Source organism: Sarcophilus harrisii, chromosome 4 (genome assembly GCF_902635505.1).
Source record: "Sarcophilus harrisii chromosome 4, mSarHar1.11, whole genome shotgun sequence".
Lineage (NCBI taxonomy): Eukaryota > Metazoa > Chordata > Mammalia > Dasyuromorphia > Dasyuridae > Sarcophilus > Sarcophilus harrisii.
The window spans coordinates 174,952,009-174,975,832 of record NC_045429.1 but is presented as its reverse complement, the minus strand read 5'-3'; the positions used below and the strand labels follow the sequence as shown (position 1 = coordinate 174,975,832).

Genomic DNA, 23,824 nt, shown 5'->3' with positions numbered 1-23,824 from the left:
TATATATATTAAAAAATTCTTGCATGACTCTTTTATGTCACATAATTTATCTTTTTCTTTTTCATTCTCCCAGTGGATTCCCCTATTTGGCAACTTAATTTGATTTTTAAAAAAGATATCTGGTCATCTTCAACTCAAATTTTCTATTCAGCTCTGGGTCTTTTCCTCAGGAATGCTTGAAAATCCTCTATATGCATTGAATTTCCATTTATTTCCTTCCCTGAAAGATTATATTTAGTTTTCTTGAACAGGTAATCTTGATGGTACTCCCACATCGTTTGCCCTCTATAACATTATACTCTAAGACCTTTAATGTAGAACCCACTAAATCTTGTGGTGAATATGTTTCCTTGATACTTGAACTAGTTTTTATTTTTGTTTTTGTTTTCTGACTGCTTGCAATATTTTTATCTTGACCTGAGAGTTTTTGAATTTAGCTGTAGTGTTCCTGGGAGTTTTCATTTCAAGACTGCTTTAAGCAGATGATTGGTGTATCTTTCCATTTCTATATTGCCTTTTGGTTCATTAGTATCAGGGAAGCTTCTGCTTGCTCAAATCTAATTTTTAAGAATTTTTTTCCCCTCAGTGACCTTTTGTGCCTTATTTTCCTCTTGGTAAATTCTATTTTTTAAGGAATTTTTTCTTCAGTGAATTTTTGTGCTCTTTTTTCATTTGGCCAATTCTGCTTCTCAGAGAGTTCTCTTCAATGACTTTTGAATATCATTTTCCACTTGGCATATTCTGTTTTTCAAGGAATTCTCCTTCTAGGATTTTGTGCATCTTTTAAACCAGTTAATCTATTCTATTTTTAAAATGTTATTATTGTCAGCATTTGTTGTGTTTCTCCTTTACCAAGCCGTGGATTCTTTTTAATGATTTCCTTGACTCATTCTCATTTCTCTTCCTAATTTTTCTAGTTCTCTTAGTTGATTTTTAATTTTTTTTTAGTTCTTTCATGGCCTGAAAGGCTGCAGATTTGGAAACTTGACATTGGGTGTATTCTTCTGAGAACATGCTAATATATGGCTAGAAACCCAAATTTGTTGGTAAAAAAGCATATAAATGTGCCTTTAAACAAACAAAAAATTCTCATATCTGAGAAAAAGCATACCAAGACCACTTTTAGCAAGTATATTTAAATATCTAGAATGGTACAATGCGTTTCTGATCTAATGTCTCCTGCCCATTTTCCTTTTTGCAAAAATAACTACATCACCTAAAGCTGAAGATCACCAATTTGGAATTCTGTGGGGAAATACTTTGGTTTTCTAGACTACCTAAATATGAAATGCTAAGAAAAGAAAATCACACTCTAAAATAGTATTTTTAGGTAATACAAGAGAATAGCACTGAAAATTTTGCTACAGCTCAAAAAGGGACTATATTTGAAATCTCTGAAGTCTCTGAAAAAGTGATAAGGACTTGCCTCCAAGAGCTGATGGTGCCGGTTCAGGTTGGGAAACTTGTCCAATGGGTAGTGGAGGAGGTATTGCTGGACTTTGTCCTAGATATAAAATGACAGGAATTAATTTGTGCAGAAAAAAATTAACACATTTTAATATGTGCTAATAAAATTTCTCCAGCATGCATAATTCATCAAACCAAGTATAAATTCATATTGTGATGCAATATGAAAATTCTTATTAGGTCAGATCTTTAAGTGGATGCATTCACAAAATGAGTTATCTTCCAAACTGTTCTTAAATATATTATTTTTGTAGATGTACACAATGTTGAATACATCTACCAGATTTCATTAATGTAAAATGTACATGCTATCAAATAAAACTATTTTCAAATATTCATTTTAAATTATGCAGGCTGAAGTCATAAAAGCTGAGAAGAATCCTACACATTGAAATACTTATCAATTTTTCCTCAGTAGACTTCAAAACCTCAAAAAATGACATTGTGATAGAATAAAGTTAACATTCTTTCATGGCACAGGAATGTTTTCTTCTGTCATAAATAAGGGCTCAGAAGTTAAGTAAAGAATAAGTCAAATAGGAAATAAATTAGTTATGTAGTCCTATTTCTATTGAATATTGAAATGCTGCCCTAAATCTCTGGGCTTATTATGAACTGTATTAAAAATCCACAATCATTTGTGAATGCTTTCTTGTCCCAAACAATTTTCTTAATTGACCAATACCAATTGGGCCATGAATTGTAAACATTAACTAATTCTGGATCCCCTATGAAATGCCCACATTTTCTATCATTAGTTTTAACTCCATAAACTCTGACTGAATATTTCTTCCAAAATTTGATGTAGACCTATACCCCTGTGAACATCTCAGTGACAACCAAATATTAGTAAAATGTCAGCTTTTCTGATTGCTTACTTGTGATTCTCCTATTTTAGAATTCTTTAGAATTAACTGAATCTTGTTGTTTAGGAAGGAGAACATTCTAATTTGCATGTGTACTCTTTTAGAGCTATGAAAAAAAATATCCTGCATGCCTAAGGACTACTGAATAGTTAGTACTACATTTATAACAGATTTTCTTTTAGTCATTACATTACCACAGGTTGTTTCTTGGGACTATTCAAATATGCTTAAAATATAAAATATTAGTGAACACACTGCAAGGAAAATGTTAAATACTTTTATAACATTAAAACATGTTTTTGTCTTTGAAATAAAAGCTTATTCAAAATGAACTGATATATATATATATATATATATATATAAAAGAGCACATAAAATATTTTGCTTTAAGACAGTGAAATTTGTCGAGCTTTTGAACTAGAGTAACCAGAAACTTGATATAAAAGTTAAGTGTCAACTTTTAGAATAAAGTCCCTGGGAGATTGAGAATCCAAAAGAACATGCTTCAAAACTAAAAAAAAAAAAAAACACAAACAAAATACTCCTCAAAAAATAATTAAGGGAGACTTCCAGGGATAGAGCTAAGATGGAAGAGTAAAGCCAGGAAGCTGCTTGAACTCTCCCAGTTTTCCTCAAAAACTATATAAAACCAAACTTCTGAACAGAGTCTGAAAGAATGAAATTACTCTCCATCTCAAAATAGATAGAAAAAAAATGCAATCTCACTGGATTGAAAAGGGTGTTCAGCCCAGCTAGACAGACTCTGGGAAAGCTAATGAGAGAGTCTTATCCACAACAAATCAGCAATTAAGAACTTTATTTCTGGCTCAGTAGAGGACCATATTGGTGGGAAAGCTTCCAATTGTAGCTCACAAGACAAACTCTGGGAAACCAGGCTGTTTCCTGAAGATCAGGCAAAGCTATCCCCTGAAAACACAAGGAACCCCTGTGCTCAAAGCCAAGGCTCAGAGCAGCACAGGATGCTTGGGACAGCATCTGTTTACTCCAGTAGAAGAGCTCAACCACAAAAGTAAAAGAAGAGAAATACCAAAAGAAAAAGAAAGAAAATGAGCAAGAAACAGAAAAGAACCTTCACCATAGAAAGCTACTATGGTACCAGGGCAGACCAATATACAAACTCAGATGAAGATAAAATGTCACAGAGGATATCTCAAAGAGTAATATGAACTGGTCTCAAACCCAAAGAGGTTTCTTGCAACTATTCATGAAAGAATTTAAAAGCAAATAAGAGAGGTAGAATTAAAAATGAGAAAAGAAATGAGAGGTATGCATGAGAGAGTCACTAGCTTGGAAAAGAAAGCAAAAAAATTGTCAGAAGAAAACAACTCATTAAAAAGTAGAATTAAACAATTAGAAAAAGATACAAAAGCTAAGTGAAGAAAATCACACTTTAAAAGCTAGAACAGAGCAAATGGAAGCTAATGACTATATGAGACAGCGAGAATCAGTCAAACAAACAGAAAAGAATGAAAAAAAAAAAGTAAGAACATGTGAAATACCTCCCTGGCAAAACAGCCAACCTGGAAAATAGATCCTGAAAAGATCATTTAAAAATGATTGGCCTATCTAAAGGCTATGACCAAAAAAAAAAGGGGGAGCCTGAATAGCATTCTATGAAAGAGCATTTATTTACTATGTACTTCTATTAAGGAAAACTGCCCCAATATTCTAGAAACAGAAGGAGAAATACTCATTGAAAGAATCCTTTGATTACCTTCAGAAAGAGATCCCACAAGGAAAACCCAAAGAACTTGTTGTGAAACTATAGAACTACAATTTCAAGGAAAAAATACTGAAAGCTATTCAATTCAAATATCAACAAGAAACAAGGATCTGACAGCTTCTACAATAAAGAATTGGGGAGCCTTAAATACCATATTCCAGAAGGCAAAGAACCTAGGGTTAAAACCAAAATCTTGGAATGCTAAACCTCTGGAGAAAAGTGAATAGGGACAGAAAAAAAATATACCTTTTCCAGGTACATGGCACCTACACAAAAATTGACCATGTATAAGGACATAAAAATCTCACAATCAAATGCAGAAAGGCAGAAATAGTAAATAATTCCTTTGCAGACCACAATGCATTAGTAATTATATTCAATAAACGGGTAGGGAAAGATAGGTTAAAAACCAACTGGAAATTAAATAATCTAATTCTGAAAAATGAGTGTGTCAAACAATGAAATAATCCATAACTTGATACAAGAGAATGACAATAATGAGACAACACACCAAAACCTATGAGATACAGGAAAAGTTGTTCTTAGGGGAAATTTTATAACTAAATAGCTATATGAATAAAATAGAGAAGGTGTTCAAGGAATTGAACATGCAACTAAAAAACTAGAAAAAAGAACAAATTAAAAATCCTCAATTAAATACCAAATTAGAAATTCTGCAACTTAAAGGACAGATTAATATAATTGAAATTAAGAAAACTATTGAACTAATAAATAAAATAAAGAGATGATTTTATAAAAAAACCATCAAAAAAAAATATATATATATATACCTTTGGTTAATTTGATCAGAAAAAAAAAAGGAAAGAAAAGGACCAAATCATTAGCATCAAAAAAATGAAAAGGGTGGACTTACACCAATGACAAAGAAATTAAATCAATAATTGCGAGCTATTTTGCCCAACTCTATGGTAGCAAGTCTGACAATCTAAAAATGGAGGAATATTTCCAAAAATATAAATTCCCCAGGTTAACAGAAGAGGAAATAAACTACTTAAATTGTTCCATTTTAGAAAAAGAAATTGAATAATCATTAATGAATTCCCTAAGAAAAAATCTCCAGGGTCAGATGGATTCACAAGTGAATTCTACCAAACATTTAAAGAACAATGAATTCCAATACTATGTAAACTATTTGGAAAAAAAGGTAAAGAAGGAATACTGCTAAATTCCTTCTATGACACAAACATGGCACTGACACCTAAACCAGGAAGAGCCAAAACAGAGAAATACAATTACAAATCAATCTCCCTAATGAATATTGATGCAAAAAATTAAATAAAATAGTACCAAAGAGATAACAGCAATTTAGCAGGATAATACACTATAACCAAGTGGGATTTATAACAGGATTGGAGGGCTAGTTCAATATCAGGAAAACTGTTACCATTATTGTCCATGCCAATAACAAAACCAATAGAAATCATATGATAATCTCAATAGATGCAGAAAAAGCTCTTGACAAAATATAGCACTGATTCCTATTAAAAACACTAGACAGCCCAGGATTAAAGGGAGCTTTCCTTCAAATAACAAGCAGCATCCATCTAAAATCAACAGCAAGCATTATTTTTTTTTTAATTTAATACCCTTTTATTTACAGGATATATGCATGGGTAACTTTACAACATTAACAATTGCCAAACCTCTTGTTCCAATTTTTCACCTTTTACCCCCACACCCCCTCCCCTAGATGGCAGGATGACCAGTAGATATTAAATATATTAAAATATAAATTAAATACACAATAAGTATACATGACCAAAACGTTATTTTGCTGTACAAAAAGAATCAGACTCTGAAATATTGTACAATTAGCTTGTGAAGGAAATCAAAAATGCAGGGGGGCATAAATATAGGGATTGGGAATTCAATGTAATGGTTTTTAGTCATCTCCCAGAGTTCTTTTTCTGGGCATAGCTGGTTCAGTTCATTACTGCTCCATTAGAAATGATTTGGTTGATCTCGTTGCTGAGGATGGCCTGGTCCATCAGAACTGGTCATCATATAGTATTGTTGTTGAAGTATATAATGATCTCCTGGTCCTGCTCATTTCACTCAGCATCAGTTCGTGTAAGTCTCTCCAGGCCTTTCTGAAATCATCCTGTTGGTCATTTCTTACAGAACAGTAATATTCCATAATATTCATATACCACAATTTATTCAGCCATTCTCCAACTGATGGACATCCATTCAGTTTCCAGTTTCTAGCCACTACAAAAAGGGCTGCCACAAACATTCGTGCACATACAGGTCCCTTTCCCTTCTTTATAATCTCTTTGGGATATAATCCCAGTAGTAACACTGCTGGATCAAAGGGTATGCACAGTTTGATAACTTTTTGAGCATAGTTCCAAACTACTCTCCAAAATGGTTGGATTCGTTCACAACTCCACCAACAATGCATCAATGTCCCAGTTTTCCCGCATCCCCTCCAACAATCATCATTATTTTTTCCTGTCATCTTAGCCAATCTGACAGGTGTGTAGTGGTATCTTAGAGTTGTCTTAATTTGCATTTCTCTGATTAATAAATGACTTGGAGCATCTTTTCATATGACTAGAAATAGTTTCAATTTCTTCATCTGAGAATTGTCTGTTCATATCCTTTGACCATTTTTCAATTGGAGAATGGCTAGCAAGCATTATTTGTAATGGATAGAAGCTAGATTCATTCCCATTAAGATCAGAAGTGAAACAAGGATGCCCATTATCACAACTGTTATTCAAAATTGTACTAGAAATATTAGCAATAAGAAAAGAGATTAAAGATATTAGAATAGACAATGAGGAAATAAATAAGTAAAGAACATTATGAGGGGACTACTTTGATTACATTAAATTAAAAAGTTTTTGCACAAACAAACCCAACAGTAATAAGGTTAAAAGGGAAGCCCAAAGCTGGGGAAAAAAATCTTTATAGCCAGTGTTTCTGATAAAGGTCTTATTTCTAAAATATATAAAGAATTGTCTCAAATTTATACTACAATTCATTCCCCAGTTGATAAATGGGCAAAGGATATGAACAATTTTCAAATGACAAAATTAAAGTCTTCTAAAGATATTAAAAAATGCTCTAAATCACTTTGATTAGAGAAATGCAAATTAAAACAATTCTGAGGTAGCACTTTACTTTTAGTCTCTGATTACCTAAGATTGACTAAGATGATAGGAACAGATAATGATAAATATTGGAAGAGCTGTGGGAAAACTGTGACATTAATGCATTATTGGTGGAGTTGTGAAATGATCCAACCATTTTGGAGAGCAAATTAGAATTATGCCCAAAGGGCTATAAAACTGTGCATACCCTTTGATGCAGCAGTGCCATTATTGCATCTATATCCCAAGGAAATCATAAAGGAATTAAAAGGACCCACATGTGCAAAAATGTTTGCAGCAGCTTTTTTTTCTGGTAGCAAGAATTGGAAAATGTGTAGATGGCCATCAATTGGGGAATGACTGAACAAGGTGCCATATATGAAGATAACGGAATATTATTGTTGTATAAAAAAATGATAACCAAGCTGATTTTAGAAATCTGATCCGGAAAGATTTAAATGAACTCATACTGAGCAAAACAAACAGAACCAGGCATATATTGTACACATAATCACAAGAATATGCAACGATCAGCTGATTCTTCTCAGTGGTTCACTGATCCAAATCAATTCCAATAGACTTTGAACAGAAAATGCCATCTACATCCAGAAAAAGAACTAAGGAGACTGAATGTTAATCAACACATGCTATGTTCACTTCTTTTTCTATTTTTTTTCTTATCTCTCCCAAGTTTTTTTTCTTTTGCTCTAATTTTTTTCTCCCAACGTGATTCATAAAGCAATGTGTATTAAAAATAAATAAATTCACCAAAAAAATTTAGGAAGGGCAGAAGAGGGAAATGCATTTTTTTAAAATGTCATAGTGCTTGAAGTTTTTTGGTGGGAGAGGAATTCCTTAGCTTTTTATTTTACATATATTTTTCTATAATATCATCAGAAGGCAATGAACCTAATTACCTGAACACTAAATGTTTGGCGAAATAAATTTCAGGTTATGGAGATTGTCTCCACTTTAATCTCTTGGAGCTTTTGATATACTGTCTGTTTTGATAAGAGTCCATCTAATTTCATTATATCCCAAGTTATTCCTGGTCTTGCCATCTGCTTTCCATTCCATTCTTTACAAGTTTTGCTGTATTTTGTGCCTAGAAGATATCACTGAAACATCTGAAAATCTTCATAAAAGAATTTGCCATTCAGAGTGAATATAGTAAAAAAAAAATTTTTTTTTCACAAACAAGGTAAAATAATAAATGTTTCTGGGATTTGGGGAGGATTCTTTAAAATGATGATTACTTCATACAAGTGATTCTTTTCAAAGATATTTAAATACTTTGGATGAATTCATGTCAACATAAGAATTATTTGTTTATCACTTGTTTACATCTCCATTGCAATACAAGTTTCCTAAAGATTTATACTAGGCAAATCTTTAAATGAAGGTAATAAAAAGAAATCTTTTAAATGTTCCATTTCTCAGATTTCTTGACTAATTTGATATCTTTCCCTAATTAGATGCATATTATTGAGAATCAACTGAGAAAAATGAGTGGAATTCCTTTAGCACAGAGCATTTTGATGAATTTTGGATTGCAGTCAAAATCACATATGTTCCTTGACATTCTGAATTAGTCAATGTTTCTGGTAACTGAAGGTTAGCCCTTTCAAGCTTAAATATCTAAAATTTTAATCATTTGTGTTGGAAACATTCTTTAACAATCTCCTACATAATTTTATTCCTATTTAACTTGGCACTGAAAATACCTTAACATTTTTTAATGACTTACAATTTTATAAATCAATTATTGGACAATAAGTACTCAAGCCTCCCCCAACATCTCCCTTTACTACCTCATCACAAAATGGAATTAACACACCTTTTACAAATATTATACTAATAATCACAAATTCTAGCAAGTCTGATGAGGCTAGAACTAATGTGAGAATGCTTTCAAGAGATGAACTTCCTTTAATCTCAGATACAGTCAATTCATCCCAAAAAAGCTGGTGCTCAGATGGTCTCTTCAATATGATAGAATCTATGAGCTATAATGAAGGAGTATAAATCTATAGGATTGAAGTCATGGTTCTTTTATAGCCCTGAATGATATCATAAGCTAATGAGGTGTATAAAATTGTTTACTATAATACTAAATAGACCCAACTGTGCTTTTCTCAGAATCAGCTATTATTTATTCCCAATATAGTGGCAAATGCAACCATGTCAAAGTTACAGAATCACATATCCACAGAAGTTCAGAATTTCAAGCTACTCCATATTTTATCAAAAATCCTAAGCATGTGTCCAATTAGCCTTATCTTCAAGTAAAGTCTAGGACCTCGAATGAAAAATCAATGTTGATTCTATGTAGGGCTTGGTTTTCATTCTACATAAGAAATCTCTGATTGGGAGTTTTATCTTGCTGTAAGACATTCCAATAAGTGATTTTCAAGCCTTTGTTTGAAGATATTTATTTGGAAAAAAAACAAACAAACCACTACCTGCTAATGCAACCCACTTAGTCTTTGGGTTGTTTTCATTTATAAGAGGATGTGTGTGTGTGTGTGTGTGTGTGTGTGTGTGTGTACTTTCACTGATATCAGACCTATATATGTCTTTCCTTCCTACCCATTATTTTCATTTTTATCATCTGAAATTAAATAGAAAACTAACACCTTTGAATATTTGACAGTACCTATTGTGGTCTTTTTCTTCTTCATTACCCTTCTCTTCTCAAAGCTAATTGCCCCCAATTCTTTCAACTAATTTTCCTGTTTATTAATGTCCTTTTTAACATATAATATTCAGGACAAAAAGTAAAATTTCAGATGTGGTCTGACCAAAGCAGTGTGCAATGGGATTTATCTGTTATTCCTGGAAGTGAAGTGTATCAATAAAGTTCAAAAATCACATTAGCAGATCTAGTTAGATTAAGTCTTATTCCTTTATTTTACCAATGAAAAACTAAGGACCAACCACTTCGTCCAAACCAGTCACTTTAACAGAGACTTATCCAAGCTATACTTAGCTAGGTACTGAACTTTTTTTGGTTGACTGACTAGTGATAAGGGCACTACATACTCTTCCCTTTTATCTTTGTCAAGTTAATGTTGGAGAAAGTTCTGAAGAGTAGACTGGTATTATACGCTATTGATGTGATACTTATGACTAATAATTGTCAAGTCTTTTTATGCTCTCAGAAAAGTTTAAAGCAAATGGGTCATTCATTTAAATTGGCTACATGACCTGAGTGTGAGGGCATTTAAGGCATGAAAAGTTTCATCCTCTTAGATCAAAGAGTATCCCCTAGGCCAATATACTTCTTCTGACAAGATTTCCTTTGCCACTTGATAAAAAGCTTCCCTAATATTTCCATCTGTTATTATATATCTGCCTATTCACTTTGAACCAAAAGCAAGAGATAGTAGACAAATAAATATTTCATAAATTCTTTTGATAAAATATGTTAAAGGTGCTATCACTAAGTGTCTTCTCTACCCACCCCCTTCTACTCTTCTCCAATTTATGGAGCCATAAGCAAACTGACTAGGGAAAAGATGTTAGATTCATCTAAGAGGAGAATGCTGTCCCATTGATTTTGAGCTTTTGTCTAACAGAAATTTGTAATATTACTGAAGTAGTGAGACTGTCATGATTTTAAAAAAAATCTCATTTTGTTAATGCTTCTTAAAACAAAGGAGTCATTTAGTCCAAACACTTTGTTTTAAGTGGGTAAAGACATGGCCCTGAGGTTTAAATGACTGACCAATTCATATACCTAATTTGTGATAGAATTAGGACTACAGCCCAATCCTTCTCATTCCTGGTTCAATACTTATTGGTTCTAGTGATATATTAAAAGTTTCAGAAAAGGAAGTCAGTAATTTTTCCATTCATTTTCATTGAATATCATGATGAAAATGTATCATAAACTTTAAGGTATTATATTGGTGAATTAATTACAAAAATTAAATTAGAGCTTAATAAGTACTTATAATCACAATAATCTTCCTTATATGGTTTATTAAATTCCACAGATTTTAATATATAATATAAATCCCTGTTTAACATCAGTAAAGTTGTATTATTCCATTGTCTACAAAACTGAAAGACAGGTCTTAAATCACAATGATTATGAAGGACATCCATTTTATGAGAAAGAGCTTATTTAAACATTCCCAAAAAGATGGTTCTGTGTGATAAACTCAAAATGTCCAGAGGTGATTTTATAGTTTCAAATCCTAGTTCTATATATTACATTCCTGTATGAATGTTTTGACTACTACACGCCCTTTCCCCAAAATCTTATGATAACTAACAGATTTTAATCCAGTAATGCTATATTATTGAAATGAGAGGGGACAAGTATGGCCAGATATTAAGTAAGGGATAAATATCAAAGATAAATGTAAAGACAGAAGGGTTAAAAGGGGTAAAAGATTAAATATGGGTATACATGTGGCATCTAGAGTTGTATCACATAGAGAAATTTTTACTGTCACATTAGGCAGAACACAGTGAAGTTGAGGAAAGAATTTTCTGAACATATGAATGTGGCTAGGGCTATTTCTGATATTCTGGAAACTAAAAAGTTTGGGTCATGCTAAATTAACCTGAGAGATGGAGCTTGCAAACTCAATGAAGCTTTACTCAAGATTTTATAAAAATATTTAAGACATTAAAAAAGGATCAATTTATGGCATGGATTTGTGATTGATGATCATGATCATAGTTAAATACTTCTAATACTTTTAGCCCCTAGAAACCTATGAAATACTTCCCATCCACAGAAAATCAGATGAAGCTTGCCCATTTTTTCCTCCATTCACAGTAAGAAGGGAAAATATTCATTTTTTTCCTCTTAGGCAGTTTTACTGAATTTTGCATGAATGGGACACAGATCATTTCAATGAAAAAAAATGAAGCATTTTTTACCTTTATCCATAATTATTGGACAAATTGTATTAAATATCAAAGCTGGAGAAAAAACTAGTTCTATTAAGTAGAGAAGCTTAATTGGAACTGCATTTAAGCCATCTGCAAAGCTTCTTTAAATACGACAGGCTGTATATGAATTGCTATATCTGCTAAATCTGCAGTGGCCTAAAACATTCAATATCTATAACCAGAATATTCATAAAATTTTGAAGTAGGAAAGGAACCTTCAAAATGATCTAATTTATCCCCATAATTTTATTATGATACTGGAACCCCCAAATGATGTAGCCAACTTCATCAAAATCATAGCTATTTTGTGACAGAGCAAGAAAGTGAACTCATATTTCCTTGGTTCTATACAATGCTGCTTGTCTATTTGCTTCTGTTTGCATTCAGTTAAAATCACAAAAAAGGATTGGAAATGACCAAAATAGTTTGCAATAGTTATCACTGCCAATCTTTAAAAATTAATAATTTTGTGTGACTAAAATAATATTCATTGTTATAGGGAAGGAAATTGGAACAATCAAAATGTTCCCACAACAACTTCCTTAAAAAAGAGACAAGACTTACATTACAAAGGTTACAACTAAGGGTAGTGCTTTACAATATTAAATACTACATGAAATGTCAAAATTGTATTTTAAATCATTTTATTGATGATATAAAATATACAAAAATCTCTTTGAAGATGAGTAAAAACGCAAAGTACAGTTTGTTGACTTTGTTGATTAACAAGAATGGTAATTGGACTTAAAAAATGATTATTTAAATTTTTGAGACTTTTTCAGCTCAAGTATTTTAGCACTGTTAGTTAAATTTATTTTCTGTAAATATAACAATTTTAATAGTGGTTGCTTACATTTTATGCTTTTCATATTTGAGACAGTGTGGCATAATATATACAAAACCATATTTTTTCAGAAAGACATGAGTTCAAAACTTCCCCACACAGTCACAGTTGTGTGACAATGGAAAGTAATTTAAATTCTGGGAACTTCAGTTTGCTCATCTGTCATGAGGGGCAGTTGGACCAGATAACATTTAAAGATACTTTTAGTTCTAAATAAGAGATCATATGAACTGTAAGATGTGGATAAAAATTATATTAATTCACAGGGTTGTTGTGTGAATCAAATGGACCAATATATGTAATATTTGATTTGTAAAGTTTAAGGCATTTCATTGATAAAATATCTGTCTCTAAAAAGAATGATCTCATTTAAGCCATTCAAGAGAGATATCAGTAATGTATTTTAGTGCCATCATTTTTGTGTTATTATTTCCTTTTGTTTACCTTTCATTTGTTTATCATTTCCCATATTAGCATAGCTTCTCATTTTTGCATTACATTTTCACATTTCATTTGTACTTATGTTCTCGTCAGACTGCCAGACAATGCACTTGTATATGCATTCATGATTGGATTAAATGATATAATTTGGAATATTAACAACAGCTATATTAAATTGGAACCAGTTCCAGAACCATCCTATTATTCTTCCCTGTGTGCATGATCATTTCTGAACAATTCAGAATTTTTCAAAGCCTGAAAAGAGCTCAACTGTTAAACTTCATTATCTACTGGAAGTGAAATATAACTCTAATTCTAGGCAAAGTAGTTTCGGCTCTGGGCATCTGAGGCATGTCAACCAAATGAGTTGTACTTCAGGATTTTAATTTGAAAAGTATCCCTATGTAGATGTAATCAAAGATTACAATTCTCTGAAGGGACAAAAGAAAAAAAAAAACAATTATTAAATGCCTATTGTGTGTTAGATATTGTGATAAGTAAGCACTTTACAAATATTATCTATTTTGATCCTTAAAACAAACTTGTAAGGTAAGTATTATTTTTTCCCTCCATTTTATAATTGGATAAATTGAGTTTCAGTAATTTGCTCAGGATCATACAATTACTAAGTTTCTGAAGGCAGACTTAACTTTAGGTCTTACTCATTCCAAGCACAACCTACTGTGTCAGTTCCTCTAACACATATTTAAAACATTATCCCTTTAATACACAGGACTAGCAATCACTAAAAATAAAAGTATATGTTGTAAAAAAGAACTGAAATTTCCATTATCGACTCTAAGCACTGAATAATTAATTATATATTCTTACATCTATATTTAAAGGCATTGTCTGAAATTACCTATATCCAAGGAACGAACAAAATACTAGCCTAATGACTTATGAAAATATATGGTAAATGAATGATCACACATTTAATTACACTGATTATTACTGATAATACAAATTTTAAACATAGTAAGGTCACTGTTTATCAATGAAAAATGAAGTGATTGAAAAAGTATGTCCAATAATTATATTGTCTTAAATCAACTGGAGACATTCTTTTCAGAATATGCAATTTTCAAGTTTGGTATTAATAGTTAATTTATTTTATTAGTTATTTATTCAAAATCCAGACATATAACCTAGGATCTCTGCAAGCTAAAAAGAGAGAGAGAGAAAGGCCACACACAATGGGGAAGAAATCAGAGAAGAAAAAACATTTACTATGACTTCCATTAATTAAAATTTCAGAATTCTCATTTTACAGTGCCTTACATATTTCCTCAAAATCAGATTTTTATGTACATTCACAAATTTGCTACTTTATAGATGAAGAATCAATGGCATTTTATAATGCATATATATATATATATATATATATATATATATCATGCTTCACATTAATAATCTCAAGTTTCTCAGAGTTTGCTGCTTGTGTTTTAGTTATAAAGCTTTAGGGTCCTCCCAAAAAGGAGAAAGCTAGATAGAAACATTTGACTGATGACTCCAGCTCCTTTTAAGTTTCCTTTCTTCTAAATCTGTTGCCACAGTAATTATTGTCAAAACAACAACAACAACAACAACAACAACAAAAACCCAGAAGAACAAAAATTCCAGGGTTGGAGCTTCTTTATTGATGCCAACTTAAAGAATGAAAAGATAAAAGGCAGTCAGAGCCTAGATGACCAAACATCCTTCTTATTAAACCATCAAATTCACCTTGAAGTTTGAAAAATCAGACAGAAATAGCATAAGGTCTTTGTCTCAGGGCATCAACATTGTGCAGAGTATATTTTCTTTTCTTATGAACTAATTATCCTTGTCCCTTAGCCCCTGATCCTCTACCATAATTTGGTGGTATAATCATTACATGACTCTCTTACTCCTATTACCACAGGTCTTATATAAATAGCACTTCTTTCCACTGCATGAGTTTTTCAAACTCATTCAGTTAGACAACAAGCATTGATTAAAATTTTTTCATATGACAGTAACTGTGCCAAGTGCTAGGGGTAACATAAAAAGTAAGAGAGCTCCCGTTTTAAGAAAATAAGTGTAATTCAAGTGGGGTAAGGATCTGCCACTCTAAGAGATGGGTACTCTCTCTCATGGCATATCACTGGATGCCATACCATAACCTTTCATTGACCAAGAAGGGAAGCTCAATATCACCAATGATGACTAATGAGCTTATGTGTCTTCTTTGATGTATTTATAGCAAAGGACTGCGAGACTTCAAAGGGGCTAAAGAGAAAATATATATGACTTTCCCAAGGGGAATAAAATCTCAACAAAACAAAACAAAACAGTTTATTGAAAAGCAAGGACAACATTTAGTAATTCATTTATTTTTGACTTACCACAGTGGTTTTAATTAATAGTTATGCAAAAGAAAGTCACTAAATACATGATTTCCTGAAGAACAAAAAAAAATCCATCAAGAGTCTGATTCTTTTCCCAACACTAACTTGATATGGCCCTATGCATTTCATTGAATCTCTATGCTAGGTTTCCTTTTTCATTACTCTAATATGCAAGGGGAAATTAGTCTTTGAATATCAGATAGTATATGAGAACCATGCTGTTATTTTCACATTCAGGGATTTGATTCTTATCAAAAAAGAAAATGAATATGGCACTTTTTGCCATCCCATTTGACTATTTCAAAACTATCATATTTTTTGGCAAATAGAGTGTGAGGTTGCTGCTTTACTGGTCTCAATCTTCACTTGTAGCATAAAGTCCAAGTTTTTTGTTTGTTTTGGGCAATTTTTGTTTTCATTTCAAGTATAAATGGCTTTAAAAGAGATCAAATTATATATAGTAATTCTTAATAAGTAAATAGTGATATAGTGATAATCACATGACTACCATTTTCAAGTTTTCAGTTTTAGAGGCTATTGTCCCTTTAAAAATAATTTAAGAGAGAGGGAAATGTCATACTACCCTGGCTGGCTAAAAGCATGATTACTCCCAAGTTCCATCTGCATTCAATTGACCTCCAAAAGCTTTGCTCTGTTTTTGACTTTGGTCTCATCTCCTCTTGCAAATCTTGCTTAACCTCGCATTGTTTTCTTGGCTCTGTATTCAGTTTGCCTGCTCAGTTCCTCAACTGTTGGCTGGTGTCCTGGCACCACCATGGCTAATCCAATACTTTGGTCCCTATATTTTAAAATAAATACCTTGGATTGCCAGTTTTATTCCTGCACCTTGTTGATGATCCTTGTGTCCTAGCTTCAGCAGTGTGAGCTTGTTACCTACCCACTTTGTCAGTGTTATCCTTTGTTCATTTTAGTGACATCTATAGTCTAGAAACATGCCATTGTTGTTCTGGTTAACCCTATGTGTCTCATATTCCTTCTTTGTGCATAGCACTAAGGGATTTTAATTTGTTCACTGAGTAAATGACCTTTTAAAATAAGAAGTGCACATTTAGGTTAAAACAGGGTATCTAATATCACACTACACATTCATGGGAAATTCAGAAAAGGAAAAAAGCTTTTGAATTTTCTTAATTCGAATAAGTATTTTTAGGGAAGTTGTTTTTTTTTTTTTAAATCAAGATGATGTCTCAAATCAAATTCAACAAAGTTTAATTTTTAATAGTTTAGCAATGATTTTATACATTCATAATCTAATTACATATATAAATATATTATCTCAATTTGCAAGCAATCCAATTTTTATCTGCTAACATAATTAAGATTATTTTGTGATTAAAAAAACAGTGTATATTATTTTAATGTGTTTGAATACCACTGATATATTTATTTCAAATTAGTTATTCATCCTAGCAAAATACAGAATAATAATTATAGCTGATATTAATTTTATCTTTGAGGTTTGAAAAACACTTTACAAGGATCATTTTATTTGATTTCCAAAAAAACCTTGTGAGATAGATGCTATTATTATTCCTATCTTTGAAATGAGACATTGAGGGTATTGGGGTATTGAGAAGTTAAATGAATTGTGCATAGTCACACAATTTATTAGTTAATTTGGCAAGATTTAATTTAATCAATCAACAAATATTTATTAAATACTATGTACCAAACAGAAAGAAATCATGACATAGTAAATAAGGAAATAGGATTGGTTTTAGAAATATATAGATATCATATCTTCTCAGATCTACTGGCTGTCTGACCCTGAGCAAATGTTTTAAAATGAATTAATTCCCAATTAGTGAAATTTATTATAGTGTGACCAATATGTAGCATGCATTGTGCTAAGTTGAATAATAGAAATATGAAGACTAAATTAGTGTGTAGCTTCAAGGAGTTTACATTTTATCAGTGAGCATCGGAGAGGACAAGCTGTACTCAGATAAATAACATGTGAAATAAATAGAATGTAATTTTAAGAGAGAATAATTACAGTTGAAAGGAATCAGGGAAAGCATCATGTAGGAAATTCTTAAGACAAAATATGAAGCAAGAAAACATTCTAAGGTATTTAGAGAAGAAGAAAATTCATTAAAGAATGAAAGTCTGCTATTAATCAGAGAAATGCAAATTAAGACAACTCTGAAATACCACTACACACCTGTCAGATTGGCTAAGATGACAGGAAAAAATAATGACGAATGTCATTGGACATTCGTGGAGGGGATGCGGGAAAACTGGGACACTGATGCATTGTTGGTGGAGTTGTGAACGAATCCAATCATTCTGGAGAGCAACCTGGAGTTATGCCCCAAAAGTTATCAAACTGTGCATACCCTTTGACCCAGCAGTGCTACTACTGGGCTTATACCCTAAGGAGATACTAAAGAAGGGAAAGGGACCTATATGTGCAAGAATGTTCATGGCAACCCTGTTTGTAGTGGCTAGAAACTGGAAAATTAATGGATGCCCATCAATTGGAGAATGGCTGGGTAAATTGTGATATATGAATGTTATGGAATATTATTGTTCTGTAAGAAATGACCAGCAGGGTGAATATGGAGAGGCATGGAGAGACTTACATGAACTGATGCTAAGTGAAATGAGCAGAACCAAGAGATCATTATATACTTCAACAATGATACTGTATGAGGATGTATTCTGATGGAAGTGGATTTCTTTGACAAAGAGACCTAATTCAGTTTCAATTAATCAACGATAGACAGAAGCAGCTACACCCAAAGAAAGAAAACTGGTAAATGAATGTAAACTGTTTGCATTTTTGTTTTTCTTCCTGGGTTATTTTTACCTTCTGAATCCAATTCTTCCTGTGCAACAAGAGAACTGTTTGGTTCTGCACACATATATTGTATCTAGGATATACTGTGACATATTCAACATATATAGGACTGCTTGCCATCTAGGGGAAGGGGTGGAGGGAGAGAGGGGAAAAATTGGAACAGAAGTGAGTGCAAGGGATAATGCTGTAAAAAATTATCCTGGCATGGGTTCAGTCAATAAAAAGTTATTATAATTAAAAAAAAATTAAAAAAAAGAAAGTCTGCAAAAAGACACCAGAATGGGAAGTAGAATGTGCGTGTGTGTGTGTGTGTGTGTGTGTGTGTGTGTGTGTGTGTAGTGTGTGTGTATACACACAGTATAAGTCTGGAAAAGTAGGCTAAAGCTGAATTATAAAGGAATTTAAAGAAAAATGGATAAGCTTAAATTTGATCCCAGAAGGAAGCTACTGTAAAGTCTTCAGCAAGTACATGATCAAACCTGATATGTAACAATATAACTTTGTAGCAAAGAACTGCAAACAAAGTGTCCACTAATGGAGAACTCTGAAACAAATTGTTATTTACTAATGTCATGCTGCTGTGCTAGAAGAAGCAATGAATATGGAGAATACAAGGACTCAGAAGACAACTCAACAGAATAATACAATATGAAAAAAAGTAACCAGGAGAATATACACATTGAGTAGAACAACACATGTATGTATGTGTGTTTGTGTAAGTAAACATATAATATGTATATGCATATATGTATGCATATACATATTATATGTTTACTACCTAAAAGTGGCAAACACAAATTCAATCCTTATTCTTACATGACACAGTGCCTTACTACTTGCTAGGTCATGCAAGTGGAGAGTGGCAGTGTAAGACAAATTTTTTGCCTTATGCTAGATGATTTCCCATAAAATGTTAACTCATATTAAACTGTGCATACCTTCTGATTCAGCAGTGTTACTACTGGGCTTATATCCCAAAGAGATCTTAAAGAAGGGAAAGGGACCTGTAACATGTGCAAGAATGTTTGTGACAGCCCTCTTTGTAGTGGCCAGAAACTGGAACTGAGTGGCTGCCCATCAACTGGAGAATGGCTGAATAAATTGTGGTATATGAATATTATGGAATATTATTGATCGGTAAGAAATGACCAATAGGATGATTTCAGAAAGGCCTGGAGAGACTTACAAGAACTGATGCTGAGTGAAATGAGCAGGACCAGAAGATCATTATTTACTTCAACAACAATACTATATGATGATCATTTCTGATGGAGGTGGCCCACTTCAACAATAAGATGAATCAAATCAAATCAAATGAATCCAATAGAGCAGTAATGAACTGAACCAGTTACACCCTGCGAAAGAACTCTGGGAGATGACTAAGAACCATTACATAGAATTCCCAATCCCTTTATTTTTGTCCGCCTGCATTTTTGATTTTCTTCACAGGCTAACTGTGCAATATTTCAGAGTCCGATTCTTTTTGTACAGCAAAATAACAGTTTGGACATATATACTTATTTTGTATTTAATTCATACTTTAATATATTTAACATGTATTGGTCATCCTGCCATCTAGGAGAAGGGGTAGGGGGAAGGAGGGAAAAATTAGAACAAAATGTTTGGCAATTGTCAATGCTGTAAAATTACCCATGCATATAACTTGTAAATAAAAAGCTATTAAAGTTTTTAAAAAATTAAAATTAAATTTAAAAAAAAGAAAAAAAGTTAACTCATCATTTTGTTGAAAATTGAGCAAGATATCTTTTTAAAACATTTTTTTAAATTATTTAGTATTTTCTTTTTCCCAGTTACATGTAAAAACAAATTTTAACATTTGTTTTTAAAACTTTGAGTACCAAATTCTCTATCATCTTTCCTTCCCTCTGCCCTTTATTGAGGTTAGCAATCTGATATATGTTATACAAATGTAGTCACGAAAAACATTTTCACATTAGTCATGTTGTAAAGAAAACATAGACAAAAATATCATCAAGAAAAATAAAGAAAAAATATGCTTTAGTTTATATTTGACATCATTAGTTCTTTCTCTGGCAATGAATAGCATTTTCATCATAAGTTCTTCAAAGTTATCTTGGATTGTTTTATTGCTAAGAGCAGCTAAGTCATTTACAGCTGCCATCTTAGAAGATTACTATTATGATGTACATAGTACATTTCACTTTGCATCAGCTGATGGAAATCTTTCCAGGTTTTTCTGAGAGCATTAGGATCATCATTTATCATAGCACAATAGTATTTCATCATAGTCATATAGCACAATTTGTTCAGCCATCACCCAAGTAAAGGACATTCCATCAATTTTCAATTTTTCCCCAAGAAAAGAGCTGTTATAAATATTTTTGTAGGGATAGATTCTTTTCTTTTTTGTTTTTTATTTCTTTTGGGACACAGATGCAGTGGTGGTATTGCTAGGTCAAAGGATATATCATTTTATAACCAAAGTTCCAAATTTCTCTACAAAAAGGTTATATCAATTCACAGCTCCACCAACATGCATTAATGTCTCATTTTCTTACATCCTATTCACTATTTATCATTTTGCTTTTCTATACTATTAGCCAATCTAATAGGTATGAGATAGTACCTCAAAATTGTTTTAATTTGCATTTTTCTGATCAATAGTGAGACCATTTTTAAAAATATGACTAAAGATAGGTTTTATTACTTAATCTGAAAATTATTCCTATCTTTGACCACTTCTTAATTGGGGAATGGCTTTTACTTTTACAAAATTTACTCAGTTTTTTATATGTTTAAGAAATGAGGTCTTTATCAAAGAAACTTGCTTCAATTTTTTCCAGTGATTATTGCTAACTGTATTTTCTTCCATCCTATTTCCCTTGCCTCTACTTATTTTATTTTCTCCCTCCTTTCACTCAGTCCCTCCTCAAAAGTGTTTTGCTTCTGACTATACTTTCCCTAAAATGCCCTCTCTTCTATAATCCCTTATTCTTGTATCCTCTTTCTTTTCTACTTTCCTGTAAGATGAGATAAATTTTGGTACCCAGTTGAATGTGTATGTTATTCTGTCTGTGAGCCAATTCTGTTGGGCATAAGGCTCTCTCCCTCTTAATCAATTCCTCCTTCTCTTCTACTGTAAAACTTTTTCTTGCCTCTTTTATGGTAGATAATGTATGCCATTCTATCTCACTCACCTTTTCTTCAATATATTCTTCTCTCATCCCTAAATTATTTTTTAGATAACATCCCTTCCTATTGAACTCAAACTTGTGCCTCCCCCTCCCCCTCTCTCTCTCTCTCTCTCTCTCTCTCTCTCTCTCTCTCTCTCTCTATATATATATATATATATATATATATATATATAGCATATAGCCTTTGTTTTGTTGTTGTTTTCCCCCATATTATGTCTCTCACTAGACAGTGAATTTCTTGAGATCATGGATTGTTCTCTGCCTTTCTTTGTATGCTTGGCATATAACATAAAGTTAATATTTGGTTGTTGACTGACTGATCATACAATATGCCACCTGCAACTCTAAGCTTAGGTTAAGCTTTCTAAGCCTAGCTTCCTTATTTGTAAGATGGAATGATATTCATACTACCAACCTACTTCTCCAGATTGTTTGAAAAGAAATGGCTTTGGATACTTTAAAATGCTATATAAACACTTTATAAGTACAGGATTCCTTACTTTGAGTATAGTGAAATATAGCCGTTATCTAACCATATCTCCTATCAATAAAATGTGATTTTGTTGTCAGACTGTTCTGAATACTAATGTAAGAATATTTTTTAAAATGACCAATTTCTGATCATAATACATAATCATATGCCAAGGAACCCTGAGTCACAAACTCATGATATCTATTTGCATTAAATTAATAACCATAAAATTCACTAAAATTTCAATTTAATTTAAACAAATATGCCAAAAAAACCTTTGTGGGGCAATTTTGTGGTGAATACCTGATAATGATTTTAAAAGGTTTTTACTTTTAAAGTCCTTTTTTTTTTTCTCTCCAAGAAGTTAAAGGGCTTCAAAGATAACATAATCAATTCTTTCAAGATAGGTATGGAGCACATCCTTTTGTACCCTTTTTAAGATTAAGGCTTACATTCTCCAATTGATAAATGGTTAAAGGATATGAATAGACAATTTTCAGATGAAGATATTGAAATCTTTCTAGTCATATGAAAAGGTGCTCTAAATCACCATTGATCAGAGAAATGCAAATTAAGACAAATCTGAGGCACCACTACACACTTCCCAGATTGGCTAAAATGACAGGAAAAGATAATGAGTTCTGGAGAGCAATCTGAAACTATGCCCAAAGGGCTATCAAAATGTGCATACCCTTTGATCTAGTAGTATTTGTACTGGGCTAATATCCCACAGAGATCTTAAAGGAGAGAAAGGGATCCATAAGTGCAAAAATGTCTGTAGCAACCCTTTTTGTAGTGGCAAGAAACTGGAAACTGAGCTGTATGAATTAGTTAGGTTTTTGAATGTTAAGGAATATAATTGTTCTCTAAGAAAGGATCATCAGGATGATTTCAGAGAGGCCTGAAGAGACTTACATGAACTGATGCGAAGTGAAATGAGCAGAACCAGGAGATTATTGCACATGGCAACAGCAAGATTATGCCGAGGATGAATTCTAATAGCCATGGCTCTTTTCAACAATGAGATGCTCAGTCCAGTTCAATGACCTTGTAATGAAGAGAGCTGTCTACACCCAGAGAAAGGTGGAACTGAGTGTGAATCACAACATGGCATTTTCACAGTTTTTGTTATTGTTTACTTGCATTTTATTTTCTTTCTCATTTTTTTCCTGTTTTGAACTGATTTTTCTTGCGCAGTAAGATTGTATAAATATGCATGCTTATGTTGGATTTAATATATATTTTTATCATGTATAACATATATTGAATTGCTTGACACCTAGGAGAGGGGGTGGGGAGAAGGGGAGGAAATTGGAATACAAAGTTTTGTAAGGGTCAGTGTTGAAAAATTATCCATGCATATACTTTGAAAATAAAAAGTTTTAATTTAAAAAAGATTAAGACTTAAAAAAGGACAATTATTATTTAGCTATAAGTTCCTAGTATCATCATTCTAAAATCTTTGCTTTATCCACTAGACCACCCAGATGGAGCATCAGGACCAGAATATGGTTATGCTTTCACATGACTGATTGTAATTTTTAAAAATTCTCCTTTTCTGCTATTAGCTGACAGATGAGATTATTATAAGACA

General features: G+C 32.2%; 1 protein-coding gene and 1 long non-coding RNA gene across 5 annotated transcripts in view; one reads left to right on the top strand and one right to left on the bottom strand.

The window, feature by feature from the left end:
- LOC116423148 overlaps positions 1-23,824 on the top strand; it is a 59,163-nt gene that overhangs the window by 19,441 nt on the left and 15,898 nt on the right. The window lies entirely within an intron of this gene.
- The window catches only part of LOC100918037 (triadin), a 193,754-nt gene continuing 171,047 nt past the window's right edge, over positions 1,118-23,824 (bottom strand). Inside the window, exon 9 of the mRNA XM_031964334.1 lies at positions 1,118-1,504. Coding sequence (XP_031820194.1) covers positions 1,380-1,504 — 125 coding nt within the window. The 3' untranslated portion in view covers positions 1,118-1,379. The remainder of the gene's footprint in view (positions 1,505-23,824) is intronic.